This window comes from Agelaius phoeniceus, chromosome 20, assembly GCF_051311805.1.
Source record: "Agelaius phoeniceus isolate bAgePho1 chromosome 20, bAgePho1.hap1, whole genome shotgun sequence".
Lineage (NCBI taxonomy): Eukaryota > Metazoa > Chordata > Aves > Passeriformes > Icteridae > Agelaius > Agelaius phoeniceus.
In genome coordinates this window covers 3,382,858-3,410,827 of record NC_135284.1, presented here as the reverse complement: position 1 = coordinate 3,410,827, position 27,970 = coordinate 3,382,858, and the positions used below count along the sequence as shown (strand labels likewise).

At 39.3% G+C, this 27,970-nt stretch overlaps 2 protein-coding genes across 4 annotated transcripts; one reads left to right on the top strand and one right to left on the bottom strand.

The window, feature by feature from the left end:
- The first annotated feature begins 127 nt into the window (after window positions 1–127).
- On the top strand, window positions 128–17,487 carry TRPV3 (transient receptor potential cation channel subfamily V member 3). Its single transcript, XM_054646827.2, has 18 exons — window positions 128–215; window positions 4,049–4,171; window positions 6,644–6,748; window positions 8,306–8,392; window positions 9,261–9,418; window positions 10,258–10,434; window positions 10,608–10,748; window positions 10,923–11,203; window positions 11,795–11,971; window positions 12,485–12,643; window positions 13,079–13,180; window positions 13,756–13,829; window positions 14,451–14,616; window positions 15,094–15,160; window positions 15,509–15,780; window positions 16,161–16,273; window positions 16,853–16,923; window positions 17,383–17,487. Exons 2-18 carry the CDS (start codon window positions 4,053–4,055, stop codon window positions 17,475–17,477), a joined length of 2,364 nt encoding a protein of 787 aa, XP_054502802.2. The 5' UTR covers window positions 128–215; window positions 4,049–4,052; the 3' UTR covers window positions 17,478–17,487.
- A 2,024-nt stretch (window positions 17,488–19,511) lies between these two features.
- On the bottom strand, window positions 19,512–26,788 carry ASPA (aspartoacylase). 3 transcript variants are annotated; one of them, XM_054646828.2, is made up of 7 exons: window positions 26,682–26,788; window positions 25,824–26,071; window positions 23,788–23,983; window positions 22,546–22,639; window positions 21,928–22,035; window positions 21,256–21,365; window positions 19,512–20,733 (listed from the first exon to the last, which is right to left on the bottom strand). In XM_054646828.2, the coding sequence occupies exons 2-7, from the start codon at window positions 26,048–26,050 to the stop codon at window positions 20,521–20,523; spliced, it is 948 nt and encodes a 315-aa protein (XP_054502803.2). In that variant the 5' UTR covers window positions 26,051–26,071; window positions 26,682–26,788; the 3' UTR covers window positions 19,512–20,520. The 3 variants fall into 3 exon arrangements, with proteins under 3 accessions (XP_054502803.2, XP_077045014.1, XP_077045015.1); XM_077188899.1 differs by lacking the exon at window positions 26,682–26,788 and having other exon boundaries at window positions 25,824–26,176; XM_077188900.1 differs by lacking the exon at window positions 26,682–26,788 and having other exon boundaries at window positions 25,872–26,176.
- Between the last annotated feature and the right edge of the window lie 1,182 nt (window positions 26,789–27,970).

The window sequence follows — 27,970 nt, the reverse complement described above, 5'->3', positions numbered from 1 at the left end:
CGCGGCCGCGGCTCCTCGGCGCTGTCCCGGCTCTGCTCCCCAGCTGAGCACACCAGATGCCTGGAGCAGGGTGCTTTTGTGTTTTTGGGATAGTCTGGAGCTTGAGTGTGGTTCTGCTCCTTTGGCAGATGAGTTTTGGATGTTGTCAGTGGGGCCCTGCTTTGGTTTTCGCCGCCCGGATCCGTCCACGCCAGCATGGAGGTGCTGTGAGCAGGGTGAGTGCTCCAGGGTGTTTGGGGGTGAAATCTTCCAGAGACAGAACCCATCCTTCACACTGAGAATGTGTTCCTGTTGTGCTTCTTTCTGTTCTTTTAGTCTGTAAATGGCTCTCCTGAGCTGGGCTGTTTCCTTGGGCATTCAGGAGTGAAGAAGGACAGGCCTGATTTAATTTGTGTTTGTCAGCCTGGAACACTGTTGCACTTCCTAAGTCCTGTGCCAAGGGGATCCAAAATGTAATATCAGAACTTTAATACACTCATCATCCTCCAGCAAAAGTTTCAGCTACTGTAGTGACCACTGAAAGTCAAATATAAGGTATAGAATAAGTTATTTCAACTCAGAATCCCCCCCCGCCCCCTTTTTTTTTCATTTCAGAAATAGGCAGGTAAATAATCTCAAATCATTTTTCCTCAGCGAAAAATGTTGCTTTTCAGAGATTTAGAAAAAATTCTGTTAGGAAAAATTTTCACTTTCATAGGAAAGTGAAAATTTCTCACCAAGAAGAGCTTTCTTGGTAGCACCTGAAGTCTATGAATGACCCTCAAAAGTTTTCAAACCTTACAGGAAGATGAAACTCTTCCTACCAAGTGCAGCTTTCTGCTGATATGACTGATCATAAATAATGCAGAAAAGTCAGAATGAAGCTTTATCAGCTTTCCCCTCGGGGAGGGGGTTTATTTTTTATGGGCCAGTAAGAATTAGTTTGTAGTGCCATGGTCTGTTCTGAGCAGCCTGTGAATGAAAGAGCTCTTGGAAGGCACTTCCCCTCCTCTGCCCCCAGGGAAGGGGAGACCTTTGTGCCACATCACAGCTGAGTCTTTCTTCTGATTTGTAGGATTCTCTCTTTAGCCACGTCCTATGAACTGTTACTGAGCTATAAAGATACAGATTTGTGTGATTTTTCTTGTTCTCAGATAAGCAGAAGGTGAGTCTGTGATAATGTGTAGCAATGGCAGAATGCCATTCACCATCACAAATAAATTCCCTTTTCTTACCCCCAGCACACTGGAGGTCAGACACCAACTCCTCAGATCCCTTTCAAAGTAATTCTTGATACTCTAAATCAATGCAGGGGTTTTGTCTCGCTGGCCACTTCAAATAAGCCACTTCTCTGGTGGCCTGGAAGTGACAATTAAGGAGATAATGGGAGTAGAAAATAGTTACAACCAAAGACAACACTCTGTATCAGGTTACATAAGCTACACTGCTTAGATCTGGCACTTTTCAGACTGCTGCACTATTTTTCTCTTTCTGTCAGAGTTTCCAGAAAATGACAGTGCCCTGGAAGCTGCTGTTGAAAGCCCAGCTTAGTTTTCATCTCAGCACACAATTAATTGTGATTAAAAATGAGGCAGACGCTGCCTCAGCACTGTAGCAAGGTACTTCTGCTCTGGTGCCTGCAGTTATTTACTTGGCAGGCTGATTAAAATCTCGTTTTAAATAGACTTTTTGGCTGGGATACAGTCACATCTCTGTGCTTTTGAAAGTGTAGTCCCTCTGTACTTAAGGAAATCTGTCCTCTTTTTCCTTCCCAAACTGCTTCCTTACCTCACTGGTGCTTCAGCAGTCCTCCACCATCCAACACCACTCCAGGGCTATGTGTGGTTATTTCCCACCTCTCCTCAGAGGTGCAGCCTGTTCTCGAGTCACTGCTAAAATCTCTGTGCTGAAAACCAACTGCAAATGGGGCTTGGAGCTGCTGCCCTTGCAGGGAGGTGTTGCCATCTCTGAGCAGCTCCAGCATCACTCACAAACAGGAGGAATTTAGGAATTTAATCTTTATTCCTCCAGCTCTTCATTCTGCTCTCTCACCCCTCTGACTTCACACCCCACCCAGCTGAGCCCTTCTCAGCTTGGCAGCTCCTTTTGTTGGTTTTTGGACTTTTAAAATCTGTTCCCACCTATTCTCCTCCTTTAAAGTCACTTCTTTTGTAAGGCTATTTATTGTCCATCCCCACCATGGTCCCCTTTTATTTGATTTATGTCAAGACTCCCATTTGCCTCTTCCTTGGGATGGGAGGTGTCTTTCCCCACACTCTGCTTTGTATTCTTGAAGTACTTGGTGAGAAGTGAATAGCAGAATTATTTATGAACTAAGCAGGACAACAGACATTTGTTTTAGCTGTGTTTAGACTAAATGTTTATCAGTGTGTCCAGTGACACAACATGTCCTGGGGACTACGTGAGTGGCATTTCCAGTGGCACAGACAAACCCCCTCTTCCCATCTCCCCTTTGTCATCTCCAAACTCAGCTCTTCTCTGCATTTACCAGAAGCTGTGGTGTACTTTGTATGCAAGTAAAAATATTTGTCCCTTTATAAATTATTTCGATGAAAGCTGTGACATGAATTCTTAGGGAACTCATCCAAACTAGGAATGTTTCCTAGTGTGAACACACCTGCCAATGGTAGAAAACACAATAAAAATTTATTTTCATGCCTGTTTCTTCAGCCAGTCTTTGGAAGGTAAGGAGTCCTTTCCAATATTTCAAGTTCCTATTCCACAGAGTGCCAAGAGATTACAGCTGCACTTAGGAGTGTTTGGACCCTGTAAATTCTCAGCTCTCTGTACTTGGGATTGAAAATTGCCATAATTAAACATTTGTTGTTTATGCATTAATAGACTTTCACTGCAATAGCAGTGTATTTGATATTCTTGGCTCCTCTCTCACACCAGGTGTCATGTCTTTTCAAACACTCTGAACAATCTGCTTTCTGTGTCTTGATACTCCCAGAATGAAGGGATCCTGGTGCTAAGGCACACTGACAGCACTGTGACAGGAGCAGAAAATTTGTGTGTGTACATTTGTCACATCAAGGAAAGTGGAGTAGGAGGGGGGAAAATGTGTGGTTGATTTTGTTCAAACTTTGCAGGCAAATTATTTTTACCATTTGTCCTTGGGTATGGAGGCCACTCCCTTGATTTCCTTGGGAATGGATCTCTGACCTCATCAATCTTCCTGGGTGTACCTTCAGTGAATTTTAATGTATCCTGAATTCACCTTCTTGCTTTCAAATTATCCTGGGCCATTTAAAATGATGCCCTTGAGTACTGGATTGAGAAACAGGGAGATAGTTATTCATTATTCCTTACAGAATTCATGCTGTGGGTGTTCCTAGGCAGGTAACTGCATCAGGATCCTTTTGTGTCATGTGCTGGTGGTCATTCCCTCCAGCACAATCAAGGGGATTTTTTCTTTTTCCTGAAGAAATGTTGGGAAATCACCAGGACACAAATCCTGGATGTTATCCATGTGATAATTTAGCTAAGCTCACCTTGGGCATTATTTTCAGTCTGCTGCTTCTGCTGTTCCAATGCAATGAAAACTTTCAGGGATTTTTCTTTGTTCTTTTCACATCTGGAACCTTCCTTTATCTGTTTGCTGTTGCACAGATCTTCCTGGGATTTGCCACTTTTCTGAAATTATCTTGGTGAAGAGCAGACTGCTCAGATAACTGAAAAGATGCCCAATTTTAAGGCTACTTATAAAAGTCATCTCTCTTTTTCTCTAAATAACACACACTGTCACTGGGACTGACAGGCTCCTCTTAGTTTAATTTAGGCACAGCCTTGAATTTATGGTTCTCCTGTACCACTTTTAATGGCACTTGTCATAGACTGAAATTTAATGAGTCATGTGTGGAACCCTCCAGATTTGACACATGAAATGGTGGAGGTGTGTCCTTAACAGCTGAAAAATGAGAAACTTGGGAGAAAAACGAATCAATATTTGTGTGTTTACATGTGAAGAAACTGTAAACAGGTAATTTGGTCACCACACTTCCTTCAAAGGAACAGAAGTCAAGTAACTGATGTTTCTCTACTGCAGAAACATGATTAAAGATAACAACGAAATTCTTCCACTAATGGGCAAGAAAACAAACCCACCTGGAAATCCCCCTGCAAACCAGCAAGAGAAAAAGGTGACTGAAGGCACTCCCACCAAGAAAAGGTAGGACTCAGCTCAGTCTGAACCACTGAAACTCCCTACTTCATCTCCTTTGGGGGATCTTTGCACTGAAACACCACCAACACCTTTGTTCTATGTAACCTCCCAAGAATCTGATCTAATGATGGTTAATGTTTGGTATAAAGTGATCTTTTAAAAAGATCACATGGAAGAACACACCAGGTTTTATGTAAGAGATCCTGGCCTGAAAAAAGGGAGCATTTCAAACTTAATCTGTCACATTTCCATGTGAGGCTATGGAGAGACAGAGGGCAGGGAGAGCAGGAGGTTTGAAAAATCCTATCACAAACAGGAAACCTAAATTCACTCTCTTTTTCATTAGTCTGGTTAATGAGACTTTTTTGCTGTTTTATAAAATATTCACTTTCATTCATAATTGATATTAGAGAATTAATAAAAGGATTGAGGGTTTGTATTTAATATGAATGGGGAAATATGAGCTGTGATTCCTGCCTGATACTATGGAGTCAACTAAGTTACTGTAGAGTGAGGATGAATTTTTATTCATAAACTTTTCATTCTGAATAATTACTGGTTATTATGGCAATTTCTGAAACTCTGAAGGCCTGGCCAATTGTGGCTGTTCTGACATTTATAATTCTCAATAATCAGAGGAATCACTTTTCACAGGAATGGTGCCATTAGTTATCTGAGATTCACTGCCTGGGTGGTCCAATTTCTCTTTCTGTCATTAAATTCAAGAAGAGAAGCTCTTTGGTGGCATATGGTGGGGAGACAAAGTGTCTGAACAGCTCATGATACACCCAGCACTTCAAAAAGGGGCAATTCCCTGGCAGATTGTGGAGTTTATAGGAACATTGCCAAAGCCAAGCCCTCAATTACTGAGCCCCAATCTCACACTCCTTGTGGCCTCAGGAGCAGGAACCCTGGGGTTTCTCCCACCTCTCAAGCCAGAGATCAGGGTGTGGCTGGCAGCATTCCTGCAACACACAGCACCCACATCACGTGGGTTTTAATGAGGCCTTTAACATATCCTATTAATTAAATGTTCCAATGCTGCTCCATGCTGTTCCTTCAAAACTCTCCCTCCCCTGCCCCAGCAGAGCTGCTGCACTCCCAGGGGTGGCATTTTCACTCTCAATATTCACTTTCTGCCAGACAGTGGCATTCCCTGCTGGAATCCCCTGGAACTGGGGTGTTCTGGGGCTGGAATTAAGCACAGGAAATGCGAGGGGAGGGTGGGGAGGAGGCTGCCTGAGCTGCTGATGGCTGTGGGCAGAGCACCCGGCCACGTCAGCACCGGGCTATTTGATGGCACCCTGCTTTGCACGGTGGCTTTGGGGTGTCATCCCTCCCATGACATGCCCAGGGAAGCCCCAAGCCAGGACAGGTGAGGTCTGTCAGCCCCACGAGCAGGGTTCCCTTCCCAGCTGCTGCACAGCTGTTGGGTGCCAGAATTAACACCTGGGTCATCGAGCCATTGGAAAGGGAGGTGAACTAGATAGATACTGTTATTTGGAACTGATAGATACTGCTGGTTTTAGCAAATACCAGCAGGTTATTCACTGGTGTCCTAATAATACCATTTTAAATAATACTTTTTTTTTTTTTTTTTTTTTTTGCATTTTACCATCAATGCAACTACTTTATCCTTCCCCAAAACATCTTGTTGGCAGTGCAGTTAGATAAGAAATGCCCTATGGACAAAGCCATAAATATAAGGTGAATTGGAAAGGTTTCCCAGGTGACTACTGCAACATTTTAGAGATGTAAGGCAGTTTGTGAACAACAGCCCCAGTGGGAGTTGCTGCTTCCACCCCTGAAACTCCTCAGTCTGTGGGAGCTGTAGCAATGTTTTACTGAGATCCACTAAAACCAAGCCATTGATTTTTGGCTCTCAACTCTGCAGACTTTTAAAAGGTGAAATCTTTATTTTCATATCACTTTGTCTGTGTTGTTCCAAATTTTATTTCTTTTCACTATCAATGTTTATATAATTATTTATAGGGAAAGCAATTAAATGTGATCCAGGGAAGGGGACACACTCAGCCCTGGCTGGTGGAAATGCCTGATGTTGCTCAACGTGTGACCATTCAAACTTTCTGATTTTATCGCTATCACTGTTTGAAATTATCCATCCTGATGGCTCCTGGCTGCAAGAGCAAGGACTGAGATTTTAAAAAATCATTTTTGTGTGGCTGGGCAGTGACAGGAACTGGGTGCAAGGCTGGTTTAGATATTGCTGCTCACACATGTCAGGATCTGATGCCATGTGTTCCAAAAATACCTTGGGAATTTTGCCCATCTGCCAGCCTGGAAGAGCTGGGCACAGGCTGGGATCCCTCAGGGAAAGCAGATAAGCCTCAGCTCCAGCTCAGCTTTGATGCCAGCAGAGATAAATTATCAAACTTGCCCTTGGTAGTTCTTTTCTTGGTTTAAGGTTGGGCTTGCCTTTTATCACTGATATTTCTTTAAATGCACTGTCTTCAACAGTTCCCACTTTTTCCTGGAGATTGATGGTTTTGAAAGCAATGCCAGTCCCAATAACACCTCTCCCCCTGTGTTTTCCAAACCCATGGATTCCAATATTCGCCCCTGGTAAGTTCCAGATGCACAAGCAATGGTCCTGCTGTAAGTAAATCTATTTTCTTCCAGCACCTTCCCTTTAATTCTCCTTGGGCTTCACTGCCAGGATCTCACATGACTTTTTACAGCTTTTGGTCACTTCAAAGACAGAACTTCACTGGAGATTTATCTTTGGTTTTATATCCTGCTGTCGTTTCTATGAAATAAATCAGGCCTCAGAGCTGAATAAATTTAAAATCAGTATTTTTTTTTAATCTTAGCCTCTTATTAGAACAAACTCCATGCTCTCATTGGGTGTTTTCTGCTGTGTGAAGACCACAGCCTAATTTAGCTGTTCCCAGCTGGCTGCTGACGTCTTCCCTCTATTGCTCATTAACAATCAAACGTGGAAATGCTGAATCTGAAATATTTAAAACAGTCATTTATGCTGAATGAATAGAGAAAAATTATGACTGGGATGAATACATTTAATTTAAAAAAAATGTGTGGGGTGCTAACAATCAATAATTATGTATAAGTGAAATATGTCACAAATCAGGCACAGGCCCAGAATGGCCAAAGGTTTTTTTGTGGCTGAGGAAGCCTGGTCAGCTTTTAGGAATTGGCTGACAGGCTGATTTTGGATTTTGGTTTCAGAGGAGAGGTGTCCAAATTTCCCCCTGTCATTCAGGAAGTGACCTGCACATGTGCTTTGTCACCACATTACTCAGCTTTCTGCAGAGGAGACAGATGGAATGAGAATGGACTCAGAGCTCCCAGATTTATTTCAAAGACAAGGGAATACCTGCAGAGCAGTGCTGTCCATGCATCTGTTTTGCCAGTAATTAATGGCTCAGGTTCCCTAAATTATTAACCTGAGGTAGTTAATCCAACCTGAACCTTAGAGAAAACAAAAATACAAGTAAGAAACTCATTTATCTTAATTTTTCTAAGTCAGATCTGCTTTTAGGACTGTGTGGAATTATGTACAGCAATTACAAAACATCAATGCCATTGAAAATCCTTTAAATATATCACCTACACATCTATTTAGGGCCCAGTCCTCAATTTCTTTCATTCAAGTCAGCCACAAAACACTCCTGAATTGCCTCCAGTGTTCTGTGTAGTAAATCTTTAGGTAAATCTTTCATTGTGGGCTTGCAACCCCCTCACTGCTACTGATTTAGCACTTGTTTTGTGCCAGATGACAAATTAAGCATGTGAAAAAGGAGAATGCAAGCTTCAAGCATTCAGGGTGATGCATAAAAAGCAGTGATCATTAAAAAGAAAAAAAAAGAAAAAAGTTCCCACGGTTTCAGGATCTGTAGTGAAATAATAAAACACAAAGCAGATTGCTTTCCTAATGTGGTCTTTTTTTAAAATATAATAAAATCCTGTGAGTCTCTTCAATTTTATCACTCACTTTAAAATCCATGTGGGAGATAAAATGATATAATTAAAAGGCCAATGTCAAATTGGACTAATTTAAGCTCTAGTGCAGATACTCTAACCTACCATTGACTGGTTCTTTGTGCAATTTGCCAAAATACCTGCTAATACCTTGGCACATTTGCTTTTCTTTCTCTGCAGTGCATCTGCAAATGGGGAAGACATGGATTCCCCCCAGTCTCTTCAGGATGATGCCACTGAATACAGCCCTAACGTGGACAGCTGTGGGTGAGTGGAGACACAAATATTTCTCAATACATTTTCAATTGATTCAATCTGTGTTAGGGTAGATATTATCTATTTTTCCTGGCATGTTTTAGGAAAAAAGATCATATGTGTACATGCCTTTCTGATCCTTTAATTATTAAATGCTGAAATAAACAACTCTAAAATCTCAATTTTCATGTTTAGTGTGAGGATTCTTTATATAAAATGGGTGTTTTTTAGATGGCAACACAGGACCCACACACCACAACCAGGCATGGAGTATTTCTGCTTGGGGGGAAATATGAAATCATTCTTTTTCCAGAATAAAGGATGACCAGAAAGTGGTGTAAGATGAGGTTAAGAACTCTCTTCTGCTGTGAGGGCAGCTCCAGGTAACCTCAGCACTGCAGTCAGTTGTGGCAGAGCAAAGAAGTGTTCCTTAACCTTTATTCTAGAAGAATGGATAAACTGAAAAAACCCAACAAAATACTTGAAAAATGAGCTGTTTATAATAAAGCAGCCTCTCAACAGCCCACTTACTGCAAATGAGCAATGGGAGAAATGTTCTGAGCTATCCATGGCAGCGGGGCAAGTTCATCCAGTCTGGGGCCAACAGTTGTATTTGGTTTAACTCTTCTTAAAAATCAAATAAACCAGGATAAATTGCAGCAGCTGTTTCATGAATAAAGGATGATCAGAAAGTGGTGTAAGATGTGAGGTTGAGCTCTCTCTTCTCCTGTGAGAGCAGAAGAGAGATCTTAACCTTACATGGCAGTGGGGCAAGTTCGTCTGGGGCCAACAACTGTATTTGGTTTTACTCTTCTTAAAAAAATAAAATAAACCAGCATAAATCACAGCAGAAATTTCATGATGATTTCTTACAATTCAGTGCTACCACGTGCCAAGGGCCTGAGCTGAGGAGTGCCAGGAAGAAGCTGAAGAGGAACCTGTTCCGGGCAGTGTCTGAGGGCAACGTGGAGGAGCTGCAGCGGCTGCTGGCCGAGCTCAGGGAGCGCTCGGGCGCCTGCACCTCCCTGCCCGTGCCAGGTGAGCCCTGCAGGCACCTCTCTGATGCCTCAGCTGGGAGATTTGGTGTTTTTTAGACTCTCTACTGCTTTAGTGTGCAGTTCTGAGCTTTGGGTTAGGGGATGGTGATCTCTCTGCTCAGAGTAGGGAGACAAAACAATCCCTGCTCTGGCTGGGGACCAAGGACAAATGATCCAAACCTCAGGCCCAGGAGCATAAACAACGTGGGCTGAAGAGAGAAAAACAAGAAGGGGACTTCATAACCTAAAGCTGTAATTGGACAATTAATTCCAAGATGCAAATGGAGCAGAACTGATCAAAGTGAGAGACCCTGTGAGCGGTCAAGCATTTTGTGCCCATTTTGGTTCATCTTGGGTTCATTTTGTGACCATTTTGGTTCATCTGGGGTGAAGCCCTGGCTGAGCTCATGTGCTGCCCAAGGTGGATCCATAGAGGGGATCCTTTTAATAAATTCCTGCTTTATTCTTTAACTCCATGCAGCCTCTGCTCTAGGGCAGCCTTGACAAGGCATCAGGGAAGGGCTGCCAGCTCTTCTGGCAGCTCAGGTGCAGCCTAAACCTGGGAATGGTCTTTATTTCCCTGGGAATGGTCTTTATTTCCCTGGGAATGGTCTTTATTTCCCTGGGAATGGTCTTTATTTCCCTGGGAATTTGGGAGTTATGGCACCAGGATGTCCAACAGGAACACCAAGGTTGCCTTGGTGCTCAAGAACCAAGTGAACAGGATGGAGTCATGGTTTGGCAAATTGTTTGTGTTCATTCATATCCATCAGGTTTCACCCCTAATGAAGAGAAGTTTAATAAATAACAAGGATTTAATCTCAAAATTCACTCTTGTAGATTACCTGATGAAGAAGTTCACGGCTTCAGACACTGGCAAAACTTGTCTGATGAAAGCTCTGCTGAACATCAACCAGAACACAAATGAGATAGTGAACATGCTCCTGTCCTTTGCAGAGGAAAATGGCATTTTGGAGAGATTTATCAATGCAGCATACACAGAAGAGGCATATAAAGGTATTGCCATCTGATAGCAGTTTCAGGTATATGGTTAAACATAACCTCTATAAAATAATAATGGTTTAAATCCCTTGAACCAACTTTTATTCAGTATCATTGATGCCATCTTTTGTGAAACATCATTAATGTTTCAGAGTGTGCTTGAGAGACTCCTGTGTCTGCTTTTTCAGGCCAGACAGCTCTAAACATTGCCATTGAGAGGAGACAGTATGAAATCACCCAGAGCCTCATAGAGAAAGGAGCTGATGTCAATGCTCATGCCCAGGGTATTTTCTTTAATCCCAAACACAAGCATGAAGGCTTTTATTTTGGTAAGTGGAATTCAGATATTTCTGGAAAAGTTAAGAAGAAATACCGAAAACTTCCATAAAACAAGAGCTTAATCCAGTACAATCAATATAATCAAGATATTAAGATGGTTAACACAATATTTTCTATTCTGATGAAATAGAACATGACCATTGTTGCATTTTGTGATTCTGCAGGTGAGACTGCACTGGCTTTGGCAGCATGTACCAACCAGCCAGACATAATTGAGCTGTTAATGGACAATGCCAGGACCAATATTTCCTCTCAGGATTCCAGAGGAAACAACATCCTCCATGCCTTAGTGACCGTGGCAGAGGACTCCAAAACACAGAATGATTTTGTGATCAGAATGTATGACATGATCCTGCTGAAAAGCAAAGACAGAAATCTGGAAACAACCAAGAATAAGGAGGGTTTGACACCGCTGCAATTAGCTGCAAAAACTGGGAAATTAGAGGTGGGTGTGATTTCAGCAGCATCTAAGAGAAACTTCTGCTCTGACACATCTCTTTCCAGGCTGGTTATGCTGCTTTGTATCAGTATTAGTGAGCTAATTTTGTTCAAAACACAAATATTTCCATTGCAGTGTTGTTTTAGTGCTTCCAGGTTTCTCTGTGACTCCCTCCCTCTGTACAAACCACACAAGCTGTTTAGAACCAGCCTTCTGTTATAGAGAAATTCTGCATTTACCACCAAACAATTGCAGAAGACTGCATGAATCAACTGCAGCGTAAAGAATTGTCAATGGCATGATTTAGAAAGTAATTAAGTTCAAGGAAGGCATAAATGAACACGTGGAAAACTGTGCTTTCATCCTTTAGAAAAATATCTCTGACAGAAAATCTGAAGGCATTAAAAACACTGAACTTTTTTCTTAGAGGTTTTTCACCTCCAGCATCCCTCACTGAATAACAAAATTGCAAATACATTAAATTGAGCAACTGTACAAATTGTTACAGATAAAAGGTGGGAGTTTGAGCAAGTGTATTTGTGTGTTTCTCCTTTCCCTGAACACACAGTGCTGACAAATCATCTGTTCCTGTTTTAGATTCTGAAGTACATCCTGAGCAGAGAGATCAGAGAGAAGCCAAACAGGAGCCTGTCAAGAAAATTCACAGACTGGGCTTATGGTCCTGTTCAGTCTTCTCTGTATGACCTGACAGAGCTGGACACCACTGTTGACAACTCAGTGCTGGAAATCATTGTCTATAATACAAATATTGGGGTAAGTTGCCTATTTTTATATCAAATATAAATTTATATTATTAAAATATAAGAAAACCATTATTATAATAAAATATTAAATTATTAAATAGGTAAGAATACTATACTATAATAACTAATATAATAATAAACTCTTATAATTATATTAAAAATATAATTTTTTTCTAGCAGTATCCCCATATTAGAATTGTCAGCCTTGCACATAACTGAATTACTTGTGAACAGCAATTTTTGGTTCTCAGTTTTTGTATCAGGAACAAGATAAAATTTATGTTGCTGCATAATGTCAGCTGTAAGCAAATATGCATTCAGCTCCTGCAACACAGGTTAGTTATTTTGGGAGAGTCTTTTCCACCCCAGAGAGGTCGGGCACATCCCTGAGCACAGAGGTGTTTCTAGAGCAGCAAGGATAGCATGGAATGAAATACACAAAATTCACACCTAAAATTCAGTTTCCTTGCAGGCAGTGAGTTGAAATATTTAATTTTTTTATTTCTTCTATTTCCCTCCTCAGAATCGTCATGAAATGCTGACTTTGGAGCCTCTGAACTCACTGCTGAGGATGAAATGGAAGAAGTTTGCAAGGCACATGTTCTTCATGTCCTGCTGTTTTTATTTCCTGTACAATGTGACATTAACACTGGTTTCCTACCACAGGCCTAATGAAAATGAAGTGAGTACAGCAGCTGAACCTCACCAAATTTTACTGACTTCAAAGGCAATAGTATTTCCTGAATTGTGTTTAAAATGCTAAAACAAGGCCAGATATTGGAATACCTGGGTATAGAGAGACCATGTTCTCCCACATCAGTGTGGGAGCATCAGATCTGCATTTTGTGGAAGTGACCTAAAATACAAATAAATGATACAAAGACTGTGAAATTTCTGAAGGTGAGAAGAGGGCATTTTGGGTTTCCTTCAAGAAAGAAACTTCTGATATTTCAAACATCTCTCTTCAGGGGTTGATTGTGTAAATACATCAAGAAAATTTTCCCTGGAAGGGAAGAGATTGAGAACCCAGAGAGTTACAGGTGGGAGGGTTTCTGCTGCTTTTCCTTTCACCCTTCAGGGATGGAGCTGAGATTTTCCTTCTGGATTTGCTCTGCAGGCTCCTCCCTATCCCCTGGCTCTGACCCGAGGAGTGGGGTGGCTGCAGCTGTCAGGACAGGTGATGGTTATGTTAGGAGCAATATTTTTAGCCATAAAAGAGGTAAGATTTTTTTTTTTAGCAACAAATATACAGCTAATTTGTAAAGAACTTCCCTAAATTTATGAATATGCTGCTGCTGATGTTGACAATACACATGGAGTGTCTTTGATATGTATAATTTGCAAATCTTTGGCACAATCATTTATTCAGAACAACCCTGGTTATGTATTTGATTACAACTGTGAAACAAATATAAGGATGTTTGCTTTTCAAATTGTCAATGCAGAGATCTGATATTTGTATAATATCAGTATTGTCAAATGATTTACTTTAAGGAAAAAAGAATTGCAAGTTGTAATGAAAAAAATTCCCATGGTATTACTTTGCCATGTAAGTAATTAAAAACAGTAACTTAAATTGTGCCAGAGATGACAGAATTTTAACCTTTGAATTTACAGATATTAAAAATATCTGTAATATAAATTACAGAATTTACAGAGCCCTATAAACATTAAATCTAGAAGTTACTATGTCTTATCAGTAGACAGATTAGTTAAGAATAGCAGTTAAATTATTTTGAAAAATAGATGTTGAGGTCTGTTTTCTCTTCACATTTTCTGGTTCTGCCTGCACAGAGTGTGGCCATCTTCCTGCTCAGGCCCTCAGACCTGCAGTCCATTCTCTCTGATGCCTGGTTCCACTTTGCATTGTAAGTCTGACATACATATATATATATATTTTTTTTTTTTCTACTATATATCAAATTCTCTATCTCATGGTCACAGAGAATGTGCTCCTGTAGCAGATATTCACTTTCCCCCCTTGAAATTATCAGTTTTAGAGGGATGGATGTAAGTTTGCCTGCAGTTTTTCTGTAACACAAACTCTTGGCAGCACTGTCAGTGACAATACCAGGGTTGAAGTGCATGGAGTGGATTTTTCCCTCCTGCCAGTGTCTTCCCTGTTTGTGGAAAATCTCTAATGATTCTATCAATTCATTAAGCTAAAGCTACAATTAAATGGCTTCTGAGATATTGTAAGGGTTTTTATAATTCTGTCAGCATTATCTGAATTGAGCAGCTGTTTGGGGAGAATAGTTTACCTAAATTAAGTTTAATAAATATAATCCTTATATGTTAATACACTTATACTGCTTGCACTGACCTATTTTATCATTAATGTATAATACCATTTTCATGAGGAGAATAAAAAGCTGCATGAAATTACAAATTAAGCCTAAAGAGCAAAATCTTGTTTTCGTATTTTGCCATTCTGTTGTTGGTTTTGTGCTAGTAATTTCTCTTTTACGTATATGTTTGTTTTTTAACAGTTTTATACAAGCTTTGCTTGTGATCTTCTCTGTCTTTTTGTACTTGTTTTCCTACAAAGAACACCTGGTGTGTCTTGTTTTGGCAATGGCCCTTGGCTGGGCCAATATGCTCTATTTCACCAGAGGTTTCCAGTCCATGGGCATTTACAGTGTGATGATTCAAAAGGCAAGTTTTTCTTTTCTTTTACCTGCCTGATGATACTCCATTGTTCTGCAAGCCAAATCAAGTATATTTAGCAGTTATATGTATTTTATAGTTCATTTTGAAATGCCTTATTTCCAGATTTTATGCGTTATTTCAGCAGAACACAATATTTGTTCTTCTTCAACAGTAGGAACTTGTTTGTACCTTAATATTGACATTTTTATTACATTAAATATATGAGTAGCTTGTGTTTTTTCCAGCTCATGTAGTTCTACAATTTAATTCCATCATAATCTGCAATGTCTGTATTGTACAGAATTAGTCACTCTCAGAGAGCACAGCAGGCTTGAGATAAAAAAATCAGACCTTTGGGTTTGTTTGCTCAAGCAGAGCAGTCTGATGCTTCAGTGTGTGCCTCACCTGTATCCCTGCAGAATTCAAAAGCACAAAGCTACTTCTCAATTTTAATTTCTGTCAACTGTTTCATTCCATTTTCAGGTCATCCTGCAAGATGTGATCAAGTTTTTAGTTGTGTACATCGTGTTTCTGCTGGGATTTGGTGTAGGTAAATATTACTGGAGAAAAGCACTGATGCTCTGTGTGGGTGAAAATTTTAGCATTATTATGAATAAGAACCCTGTTTGCATGACAGCTGATGTTGGGGTTTCTTCTGGATGTTAAGTTTAGGTGTGAACAGAATCTTCTGGATGTTAAGTTTAGGTGTTTGCCTTGGTCTCAAATCCCTGGAATCTCATTTGGATGTGGGCCCCTCCTGCCTCCTGGAGCTGTCACCTGGCTGCTCCGTGTGGCTGGGCAGCTCTGGCTCTCTTCAGCAGTTAGAATTCTTTGGGATGAAATTCCTGATTTCCTGAATAATGATTGTGACTGAAACTTCCCTGTGCTTCCTTCTCAGCTCTGGCTGCCCTGATTGAGACGTGCCAGGAGGGTGGGGAGTGCCACTCCAACAGCAGCCTGGGGCCTGTCCTGATGGATCTGTTCAAGCTCACCCTGGGGCTGGGTGACCTGGAGATCCAGCAGAACTCCAAGTACCCCGTCCTGTTCCTCCTGCTCCTCATCACTTTCGTTGTGCTCACTTTTGTTCTTCTCTTGAACATGCTGATTGCGTTAATGGGAGAAACTGTGGAGGATATTTCTAAGGAGAGTGAGCACATTTGGAAACTCCAGGTTTGTTTGGGAGGTGCCTGGGCTAAAACTCTCATGCTGACACAGCAGGTGAAGTGTTAAAAGATAATCCTCATTTGGTTTTGTGTGTGAATAATAGAAATAAATAGTTCCAGTATTAGAGAATTGTAGGAACTTTGGAATTAACAATCCTGATATCATGGCTTGGATTTCCAACCCATGCACTGTCAGGACTTTCATTCCCCTGGATATATCACAGCATGATGTGTTTCACTGTTTCTCCAGGAATCTGAATCCCTGTTTGCACAAATTATCACTGATTTTGATGTTGGCTCTGGGTGGAGGCTTGACCTGTTACAAACTGCATGCTGTGAAATCAGACCACAGCTAACCATTCTCATTTTACTATTTACTGCCAATAGAGAGCCAGGACTATTTTGGAATTTGAAAAATTCTTACCAAAATGCCTGAGGAAAAAATTCCAGCTGGGTGAACGGTGTAAAGTGGCTGAAAATGACACCAGGATGTGTTTAAGGTAAAGCAAAGCTGGAATCATATGCTATCAATTCTGTTCTTTTTATGCTGCTTCAAGGTTATTTCTCCTCAAAACCCTCTTTAAACTATTTCTATTATCTCTACAAATTATGCACAAAAATATAATTTTTTTTTCAGTTGTAACCAGTTGTTTAAATAGGGAAAATGTATAAATTTTTATGTAGGCAATCTTTTGGTAAGAAAAGATTTTCATCTTCATATGTTTTGACTGTAGAAGCATCAAATCTGTTTGCAGTAAATGTCACTTTATCATAATCTCCTTTGAATGTCAGCTTAAAAGCAATCACAGTTAAGTTGATTGGTAATTGATGATTACCATATTAAAGAACTGTGCTGTTTAATGAAAAATACTTAAATATTTCAAGGCTGTACTAACAATGTGTGAAATTATGAAGGAGTCTTGGTATTTATGCTCACCTTCATATAGTGATAAAGACTGTAGTGCCAGCAAAGCAGGTGGTCAAGTGTGACAATCCCAGGCAGGAATCCAGGGGGAAGGTCAGGGATGTAGCTGGGGGATAATTCATGCTGATAACACAATTTATGTAAATGTAAACAGGATTAATGAAGTGAAATGGACCGAGTGGAAAACCCATGTTTCATTTATTAATGAAGATCCGGGGCCAACAGGTACTGTGGAATTTTATGACACCCTATTTGCAGAATATTTTCTTAGAAATTCTTTTTGATACAGTTTTATACCTTTTAAAAATAAAAACTCTTATATTAAACCACATATTATTGGTAGAGAAACTAATGGTTAATATGGCAGTGGTGTTAAATTACTTTTAAAGACTTGGAGAGAGGGTTGGTGACAAACAAGTTTTGTAACATTTATATTGGATGACATAAATGTTGGCCAGGAAATCCAAGACATCCATCTGCTGCCAGGGCAGGAGTGTCCTGGAGAAATGGAGAAATTCTTCTCCCTCTGGGGTGAAAAATTTCTGTAGAAGATATGGTAGCAAACTGAGAGCTTGCTGTTGAAATAAATACACTTTTTTAACAAAAAAAATAGGTGCAAAACTCTGATCTTGCCTATACAGTTTCTACCATATCCTGTTTTGTTTACAATGCATTTTTTTGCAGATCCAAGCAAAATTCAAGATAATTCAAGAACTAATAGCAAAAACACCCTGAATACGTTTGAAGAAATGGATGATTTGCCTGAAACCTCTGTTTAGTTGTGCTGGGCTTGACGTGTGGCTCTTCTGAAGGTTAAAAGCATCAGCAGTGGATGCTGAAAGCTTTGTGGCTCTTTGGGACAGCTGTAGCCAGCTGGAACACAAACTTTCAGTCACACAGTCTGATGGCTTGCACCCATTTATTCAGAGCAGCTGAGCTGAAATAAATGGGATTATTTCACTGGGTCAGTTCTGAGCCTCTCAAACTGTTGCTGTCCAAGTTTGCCTGATGCTCCTCAAACTTGGCTCGAGATGTTTAACTGGATAAAAAAGGTCAAATGTGAGATATTTCTTCTTTTTGTGGAAAATTAAGGTCATCGAGATCCCAATCTGCTGCTTTTTGGAATCCCTAACTCATGAGAAACTCATTTTGTACACTGAAACAAAAAAGTTCTTGTTGTGGAGCAAAGCATTTCAGTTCTGCAGATGACTAAATGAAGTATGTCATTTTGAAATCACAAGGTTCTGGGTACATTTGCAGCTTTTGCATTGACTGTCAGTGTTACTGGGGGCTTGGTCCCATGAAAATCAGATCCCAGTGGCTTTGCCTGATCTGTTTTCCTCTGTGCAGTCCCCAGGGTGTAACTGGAGTTTATTGCTGTTTATTTATTATTGTGTGTCTGTGCCTCCCCATGAAATAACAGGGCAGAAATAGAATTCCTCATGGAGGATTTTTGCTCCAGTCACAACATTACTTTTCCTCCTTGGCTCTTCCATGCTGTTGCATCTTCCTACATAAAGAGTTACCACACTGGAAGTTCTTCTGAATTAATTTTTGCATTTAACCACTTCAGAAAAATAGAAATCAATTTCTTCCCCAGATGAACAAAATTTCAATGCAATGCAATTCCAGACTTTATTTTTTATTCAGAGGACTCTGTAATGCATTTCTGTAGCTTTTATTTAATTGCCTGTGATGACCAAGTACTATGAATTATATTATTAGTTTTCTAATAATATAATTCATAGTATTATGAATTTTATTATTTATATTTTTGGTTTTCTATTTTGTGTGTATATTTAAGGAGAAACATTTGTTCTGTGTGCTTTTAAATTTCAATTAACATGTATCTCCAGTGTCATGGCTTTTCATCAGAATTATTCATGTGGTGCCTGTTTTAAAGGTGCTATTTTAGGTGAGACTCAGGGGAACTCAGTTCTGTGTTTGAATGATAATAAGAATTGCATTGGATTTTGCAGCTGTGGGCAAAATGATCCAAAAGACTTTCTTAAGACAGAAGAGAGCATGAGGGAAGCCTGCAGTGGGAAGGAAAATGCAAAAAATATTTACAGGGATGGTGAGCGTGGGTCCTGCTGCCCAGCCTGGCCCCGACAGACGCCGTGCCCGGAGGTTCCAGCCCAGCCTGCAGGGATGGAGGGGATCCCCAGGAGCCCTGGGCACTGCTCTGGGCACAGGAATTGGAGGGAAGGACATTGGTGCACCCTCAGACCTCGTCACAGCCCAGAACCCATCGGCTTCCTCAGGAGGAGAAGTGAGGGTGAGAGAAGAAAAGTTCCTGCAGTCTCAGAATCTTGGATTGTTGATTTTGCACCAAGGCTGCCAAGGAAGGACATTGCCTCAGGACTGCTCTGCTTGGGTCCTTTCTGTGCCAGTTTTTGTACAAAGGGAAAAAAAAGAAAAATACCTCTTCACACACACTCAGGAACCTGGCTGGGCCCTGAGGCCTCTGGAAACACAACGAGGCCTCTGCACCGTGCTGAGGCTGCTCTGGGCTGTGAAAAAAGCACAAAAATCCCTACAAAAACCACAAAAATCCCCACAAGAAACACAAAAATCCCTACAAGAATATGCTGTGCCCCTCCCAAGCACAAAACCTGTGGGTGAACTCAGGAACCAGCTGGGGGCTGCCCCTAAAAACCCTCCCTGAGGAAATCCCTCCTCATATGGCCACACAGCTTGGCCACTTCACATCCACCAGGTGCTGTCTCCAGATACTCTGAACAAGGGCTAGAGCAGGTAATTCTGTGCTTTTTATACCATGTTTATTTAAATTAAGGAAATAAAACTTGTCATTCACTCAACATTCTGTCCTTTGCTTTTTTTATTTTATTGCCGTAGGAGTTACACAAAGGCAAGGAAAAAATAATATTAAATTTAATAGTAAATGAGGGTGACATCACTTTTCAAAGGTAGAATATAGGAGTTATCTGGATAATTAATCTTTCAGTAAATAATTAATGTGTCCTTATGCAAAATTCTTAATGTTTATTACCAACTTGTCAAATATGTAAAAAACAACTTTAGAAAATTAATTAAACCCCCTTTTTTTCTCTTTTTAAGATGTTATGACAGGCTTTGTCTCTACAGATATAGAACAAGTCTCCCCATATGGAATTCTCCTTATTTTCCATTCTGGAATACTCAGGTATGGTTTATGCACTGCTCTTCATCAAAACCAGAATAACTGTCCAGATCTTGCCTTAAATCAGAAGCAGCTTGAATTCATTGTGAAATACACTAAAGTGAAATGTGAAGCTTTTTAGAGTATATTTCTCTGAAATCCTGTTTTTAGCTTATTTTTATGTTTGTAAGTACAAAAACCAAATAAACCCCAAGGCTTCCACTTCAGCACAGTGGGGGTCAGTCACATATGCAGATAATATCATTTATTATACACACCCTCCCCCTGTTTCTCTCTGCCCAGCTTCTCCTTTGTCTCACATTTTCTGTGTTTACCTGAGGAATTAATTTAAAGGATTAACACATTGTAAAAAGTGTTGGTTATTGAGGTTTGGGGTTATGAAGTAGAAAAGCTGTAAATTTTGTATGTAATGTAGTAGTGTGGATGAGCTTCTTCATAAAAACTTCACAAAAATATTTATAAATTCTTTGCCTCTATAGGAATCTATTAGAACAATAAACAGAGTCATAATCAGCATTATGACAATAGATCTCAAAGTGCTCAGCAAGGTTAATTAAATTACAATTTCAAATTAGATTCTGCATTTATGTATCCTACAAGTTACTACTGAATGACCCTGGACTTCACAAGGAAACTCATTTTTTATATGAAAAAAGCTCTTAAGAAGTGCCCTGCTCTGAGACTGACAACCTGAGGTGTTTTGCAGAGAGTTGGATTTTCTCTGTTTTTACAAAAGCTTGTTGCTTTTCATAATATGCAGCTTCATTAATAAATGTTGGATAGACTGTACAGTCCCCCTGATATGGAATTACTTCTCCATCAAGAGTCAAAAATTGAGGATCACCATTCTTCAGTGGCTGCCAGTCTTGATCCTTAAGAAAAGAAATAGAATATATTTACTTTCAGGTTTTTGTATATTTTATGTGATTCTTGAGTTAAAGCTAATTATGCAAATTTCTGCAGTTTATGACAAAAGCTTTTAAAGTAATGGTTTAATCTTAATACCTCATTTTGTGTGTCTGGCCCTCATTTTCAGAATTCACTGGTAAAGTGAACTAGAAGGAAACTGCAGATGCTCACTATTGATTGAAAATTGAAAACAGACACTCATTTTAGACTTAAAAATTAGATTTCTATTTTAAAATATAAACTGTCCTATTATCTTTTTCTTTGTAGTGATTTTAGATTCAGTGATTCCCAAGACAGTTCCTGAAATAATGAATATATGACCTTAGTGAGAGAACTTAACCCTAGGGGAGGTCTAAAATATTCAATAAAATCCTTTGGCAATATTGGCATTTTAAATATTTATTCCTAAAATATACAACAATGTAGCAGAAGCAACACAGGAATAAGTAGAAAATGTCACAAAAGGAAACTATTCTAGAATGTACCTGTAGTTTAGGATGAATTATTGCAATAATTTCTCCATTCTTATTCCTGGGATAATCTACTTTCTCCATTATTTTAAAAACCTCAATTGTGCATGGTGGAAATTCTTTGCCTAGAAAGAATAAATGTAATTTAATGTCAAAATGAAAAACTGCCTGTTAAAAAGAACATTGCATTATTTATTCTCTGCAGAATGGCTCAAATCATCAAGTTGTCCCCTCAAAGGCAAATTGTAGAAAGATGGCCCAGTCATGTACTGGGGCATATGAAGTTCAAGTCTAAATTTGCTACTGAAATGTGACTTTTCACATAAAAAGACCTATTTTGTAGATGAGGAAATCAATGAAAGGTCTGTTTACTAGTGTTGCACAGCACAGTGTGATATCTGTGGTATTTAATCTTTACTATTCCAGCACAATAATGGAAATTCTGACATGCATAACAGTATTATTTTCTTTCTATTTCAATGAACCCCCAATCTACTGACAAAATATACTCTGGAATAATTAAAAACACTTTTGTCAGAGTGTATTTTAGATAGTGCACAGGCTTGACTTTAATTTTTTAATTCTCCCCCCACCTTTTATGTGTTTAACTGTAAAGTGTCATTTTAAAAAAATATTCTCCTAAAATATTCCACTGCCATGACACAGGATGCTGTCACCTCTCATTACCTTCATTAAAAAGTTGCACAAAATCAAGGCCATGTTTGACAATCTTCCTCATTTTGTCCAAAACATCAGCTCTAGCAACACCTTGTGGCTGGGGCCCCACCTCGACACCTGTTTGGAGATGAGGGAGATCATTAATGTCACTTCATGTCACCATCACATGCACAGCAAAAATAAATGTCTGCTGGGCCAGTGTTCAATGTTTAAGAGGGATTGTAAGGCACAGAATGATGTAGGTTTTTAAGGCAAGCAAGTCCTTGTCATATATTATAAATATTTTCTGCAAAAAGTGGGTTAATTGGGTTTAAGGAGTTCTGTGTTATGTAATGATTGTGGAAATCAGAGCTCTTCAGAAGAATGGATAATCACATCCTTTCATTTTGGTAAGTGTTGCCAACCAGGCAGCTCCTGGTGCTCAGAGCACTCTGTGAACACACCTGAAACCAGCCAGATTTCCAAACCGGTGCTGCTGGGGTGAAAGAGCCTTTAGCTTTGATATTTACCCACAGGATTTCCAAACCATTGCTGCTGGGGTGAAAGAGCCTTTAGCTTCGATATTTACCGACAGGATTTCCAAACCATTGCTGCTGGGGTGAAAGAGCCTTTAGCTTTGATATTTACCAACAGGATGCTTTGCCACAGAGCGAGTTGTTGCATATTTCAGGCTGGGATGTTCAATCAGCAGAGCAGGACAAGGTTCTGGAGCCAAAGCGTTCTGTGGAGATGGTTTAAAAACCTTTGTCATGCAAAAGGGTTTCAAATGTTGTGCCACAAAAGATTCCTGATGCAGAAGTGATTTACACAATGGCTTCAATATGTTGCCTTTATTTCAGGGCCCTCGAGGAAGTAGGACATCTTTAGAAAATGCACAAAGCTGTGTTTGTTGGTGTCTGTCCCATTAAGTGATGCCAGGCAGCTCTGCTGAAGCAGAACTGAGCACAGTTCTAGTCTGGAACTGCCAGCAGAGAAAAAAAAATCTCCTCAGCATGGTTCCAAAAGGGAGAACTGAAATACCATAAAGCAGATTTCAACTATTTTATTTGGGGTTAGACTCCAGTTCTCTTATGGGGACACAGATTGTGAATTAAGCCTCGTTTTAATCTTTATTGGCATTTGTGCTACTTGAGGCTTCTTTCTTGATGCCTGTCCACCATTACTCTTAATATAATTTTTGTCAAAAGCTTTTTAGGTCTTCATATATTTTTATAAGCATTTAAAAAGTATACATGAGATAAGAAAAAAAGTGCTTGAAAAGACCTTGTTTCTAAGGGAAAAAACAAAATTAAAATCCCACATCATTGGCCCAGCCTGGATTCCATCAGTCACTGTCCAGGCCACCAGAATTCAAGCAAATTCTGCTTAAAGCATCACTTCTGCAAAGCTCTAGCAAAACTTATCAGCTTTAGGAACAGCAGAATCAAACAGCTTCTAAAGACACATCACTGATAAGGGGACATTGTCAGTACCTACTTCCATTATTTGTTACATCTCTTCATGTAATGAAATTAATGTTTAACTATTTAGCATGTGTAACCCAAATTTATCCAAGTTCCTGACAGATCAGTGTGAAAGCAGATTAAACTGCATTTATTTTCATAGATGTTATCCTCTTTGCCCATTAGTCTTAATAATGCTCATTTTAATACATGAAGATATGATGAGTTTAAATCTGAATTACCTGATATTATAATCAAATTAATAGTTGCCTCTGATTAAAAAAAAATCATCCTATGAGTAATGAAATATTTTAAACAGTTTTGCAGAAGAAAAAATAGTATATTTAAAGAAACTACAAAATAATATATAATAATACAACATTACAACTAATAATGTATTTTAATAGTTCATTTAAATTAGTTTTACCTTGATATAATGAACCATTTGAATTGTAAAGTCATCCCTGGAGTTTTCAAGAATAATGGTACCACCCATGTTAGAAGTGGTGTTGTGAAGGTCAAAAATAAGGTCATAGGCATCATCACTACCTTTGGGACCAAATATATGATTGATTTCCTGAGCCCTCCTCACTTCATATGGAATATCTTCCACCACTGGCCTGCTGTTAATATCAGCACAAAGAAATTAGTGAGCTCATTCCATGGCTTTACAGTCAACAAAATATGTATTAGCCTTTTCTTTTTTACTTTAAATCCAAAATTGACTGGAGTTGAAATCACCTGTTTAATTACCAGACTTAAAATTGGCTGATTTTTTTGAAGAAATCAAGTATGATTGTCTAGTACTTGTTTTATTATTCTGTGTCTTGTGCAGAAGGGTATTGGAATTATTTAATCAAAGTTTGGCTGGAAAATATTTCTCCTTACATCCCAAAATTTCCCACTAGGCATAAAACTAACTAAAAATTTAGCAACACCATAGAGCACTTCCAAGACTGGATCCCTCTCCTGCTGGAGACCAGATTCAGACATCAGTCCATGATGTTTTGCCTTGGACATCACCCTCAAGGCTTTTTCTAACTTGTTTTATTTCTTGTCTTCTCATGATCTGACCAGATTTTCACAGTCTATTCCTTCTTAAAGCTCAGTGAAGATTTTGCTACCTCCAATCTGTTCCTCCAAAGTTTTAATCCTTGTAATTTCAGGAGACTCTGTGTATCATATAATCCACCTCTCTATTCTTTAGCTCTGCCTTTGAAATTCAACATTTCTTCACATAAAACTGTTAATTAATACTTTTTTATTGAAGCTAATGAGATTTACACCATTGCTTTCAGTAGCATCAAAATTTCACTCTCCTTTTTCTTATTTTGTAAAATAATTTATAATTTTGAAGGTTCTACACTTAAGGGACCAGAGGCAGGTACTTCAAACACTCAGTAGAGCTGAAATAGGACCAGGCAAATTTGTAGTATTTACTGAGAAATAGCAGCTAAATATGAAGGAAACCTGCAGGTGTCTTAATCTTGTGTTTTTTTCAAGTGTTCTGTGTTCAAAGCAGTTGAAACCAAACAAAACTACCTTTTTTTTTGTATGTTTTTCCAAAAGAAACAATTATAAGAATGGCCTCAATACTTATGTGCTAACATCTGCTTATCTTAGATGTAATAATCAACAACAAAATTCTAAGATGAAAAGCCAGATGGAAAGAAGTGTAGGATAAGAATAACTGCCTGCAAAATATACTCAGTAAGTATTCCTTTCTGTGATATTCACCTTTGCCATTAAAACTTTTCTGAAACAGAATTACCTGGTGAGCAGCTATACTAAGAAGGTTTATATAGCAAAGTAAACCTCTGGAACAGATGTCTCAAAAGCACAGAAACATCAAATCCTATTAAAAATGTAAAATCAGTTACTATTTACAGTAATTATAGACAGTACTTCTTTTAAAGTAATGAGTCAGTTAAATTATTGAGGTTTTTGGCTATGCTTTTACCTTAGAATAGATTATTTCCAGCTTCAACTTTTTCTAATTTCAAGTTTTCACCTTTTGCTGTACATAGCTGGAATTAACACACTTCTCTGATTTCTGTGCCATTCTTTCAGATACTCAGGTGTCCATGTTTAATTGCTTTTATCTGCTATTTCTTGGAAATAGAATTGTATTCAGAAGAGCTCCCAAACTGAATTGCACAAGACATGAGAAATGATGACTCTGACTCAGAACAGTGGTACTCCAATTCACACAAATGCAGCTCATCTAATACTAATTTAAAATTATGTTTAAGATCATGTATTGGTTTGAGACTGATTGTACCAGCAATAGAAGTGAGTCTGTTAACACATGCAATTTGTTCTTTTTTTGGGTTAAAGGTCAGTAATTTCAGTTATGTGACTGCACTGTTAAAGTAGCAGGGGAACTTGTGTTCAACATTTTAATCAGGAAAGAATTTTAAAACCCAGAAAAAGCAGAACAACAGAAAGCACAACTGCTCTTACCCAAGGCTCTCGGGGTCAAAAACCCGGTTGAGATCACAGTCAATGTACCTGGTGCCCCTCTCCACAGCCCTGGGGTTGGTGAGGAATGGCTTCACCTGCACTCCTGCCCTCTGGATCTCAGCTCCATCCTGCTGCCAGTGCCTGACCAGCAGCACCCCCGACAATTCATTGCCGTGAGTGCCCCCGAAGAGCCCGACCCGGCTCACCCGGGCACACGGGGAGCTCATGCTCGAGGAAAGCTTTTCTCTCTGAAGGGGGAAAAAAAAATAAATAAATAAAAATTCTTTCCAGTAGGAGAGTCTTTCTTCTGGTTAGGTCAGACGCAAAAGAAAGTGAGTGGATTTCTCCAGTTCTCAACTCAGTTTTGAGGCGGGATTTTCCAACCTCCCTCCCCAAGGAGCCTCCCCTTCAGTTTCTGTATTTAGTAACATCTCCGAGGCTGTTAATGGCACTGTTCCACAGTCCAAAAGTTAACTCTGGGCAGTCTTTATAATGCATGATCTATAGGGAAATCCTGTGCTAATGAACAGTGGAAAATGCTGGTTTTACACTTAAATAGCAGGCATTTTTGCACTGCAAATAGGTGTAACAGGTATTCTCATGTATGTTTGAAGTTACATAAGTATTATAAAAGGGCAGAATGATTTAAAGTGAGCAAAATCAGCAAAATAAGAATCATAACTTGGCTCTAGTCCAGCACACAATGCTGAAACATCAAGTATTTTCATCTAAAAAAAGCCAAAGAACAGCTAAGGTCCTCAATGCACGTCGTGCCTTTTTGTTTTAGAAATCCTACAAACAGTGATTAGAAGGAACATGGGCTGAAATTACAGTGCAATTTATCCACGACTGACTTACCCAGAGTTCTGGCTCCAGTTCTATCTTGGGATCTGCTAACACAGACCTCTAACACATTGAAACAACTTTGCCAGGGACAGCCCTCTAACTTTTGCAGTCTTTTATTAAAAAGGAAACAGATCTAGACCACGATGGGACAATAGTTCTGTTCCCTCCCCAAAAAACTTTAGTCAGCAACTTTTCTTCAGAAAGGCTTCTGAAGCTTAAGCCAAAGACCAGCTGTAACTTCCATCCTGAGAATCAAAACATTTAGAATAAAAGGACTTATTAACAGAAAAATAAGCTTTATTGCTGTAAATGACAGAAGTATTTGCAATTGGTATATGACTCATGATATAAACATAACAAATATTCGATTGCAAGAGAATAAAGAATATTTATTGAATAATTCTTTTTTATTAGGATTATACTCCAATGACTGAGAGAATATTTGGCCAGTGCCTGAAAGGCTTTATATCCCAGGCTGACAGACTGTAGGTCTAGGAAAAGCTGAGCACAGGATTTATCTAAAATAGTTCTGCCAGGAATATAATTTCTACAGAAGTTGCTCTCTATGTTTCGGTTCACACATTCAGATTTTGCTGAAGCTTACAGTGAGTTAATACAGAGAGACTGTTTGCTTAAATACTCAACTGTATTACTCTGTACTTAGGAGCTGTCAGATATTTAATCAGAACGAGTAATTTATTAAACAAAGCAGTGAAGTTGCATTTTACAGCACTGGACAGTGTGTACTGTCCTTTGACCCCTGTCTCTCTTTAGCGGTGGTGCCAGAATGGGGAGTGACAACACCCAAAACCACAACTCACACTCTGAATCTGGGTTTGTTGAATTTAAACACAGTAGAAGTTTGAAGAGTAAACGGCAAAATGCAAACATGCAGGGCTGGAACATTTAGTTTATCTTTTATTCCTGCTGGCATTGTAATGGTTGTAATTCCTTCCAAAGCACTGAATGAAACACAGAGATGTCTGTGCACTTAATTAACATGCAAGAAGTTTGTCTCCTAAGAGAGTTTTTAGGACAGAGACAGTGAATTTCCAAACATGAGTTTAGGAACTAAACCCATGGAAGCTTCTTTTATCCCTTTAAAGGAGTTCCCATCCAAACCCTTTAACTCCTGGTGTCCCAGGACCTGCCAATTTGGGAATGAATGGAAATTCACTTGGAAACTTTTCACTCTTCAGGGTTAAACACTGGGACCCATCCCTTATTCCTGTGCTTTGCCAATACTCACACTCTGAAAAAGGATGTGGGATATTTAGTTTAGTAAGAATCCGGATTGGTTT

What these genes read in the sequence shown, in the direction of transcription:
- TRPV3 (XM_054646827.2), top strand. Translation starts at nt 4,053, where the DNA reads ATGATTAAAGATAACAACGAAATTCTTCCACTAATGGGCAAGAAAACA. An exon ending in GCATGAAGGCTTTTATTTTG is followed by an intron (nt 10,749 to 10,922) that starts GTAAGTGGAATT and finishes GTGATTCTGCAG; the next exon opens with GTGAGACTGCACTGGCTTTG. An exon ending in GCCTGGTTCCACTTTGCATT is followed by an intron (nt 13,830 to 14,450) that starts GTAAGTCTGACA and finishes GTTTTTTAACAG; the next exon opens with TTTTATACAAGCTTTGCTTG.
- ASPA (XM_054646828.2), bottom strand. Translation starts at nt 26,050, where the DNA reads ATGAGCTCCCCGTGTGCCCGGGTGAGCCGGGTCGGGCTCTTCGGGGGC. An exon ending in TGTGGCAAAGCATCCTGTTG is followed by an intron (nt 22,036 to 22,545) that starts GTAAATATCAAA and finishes ATCTCCAAACAG; the next exon opens with GTGTCGAGGTGGGGCCCCAG. An exon ending in TAATTCATCCTAAACTACAG is followed by an intron (nt 20,734 to 21,255) that starts GTACATTCTAGA and finishes TCTTTTCTTAAG; the next exon opens with GATCAAGACTGGCAGCCACT.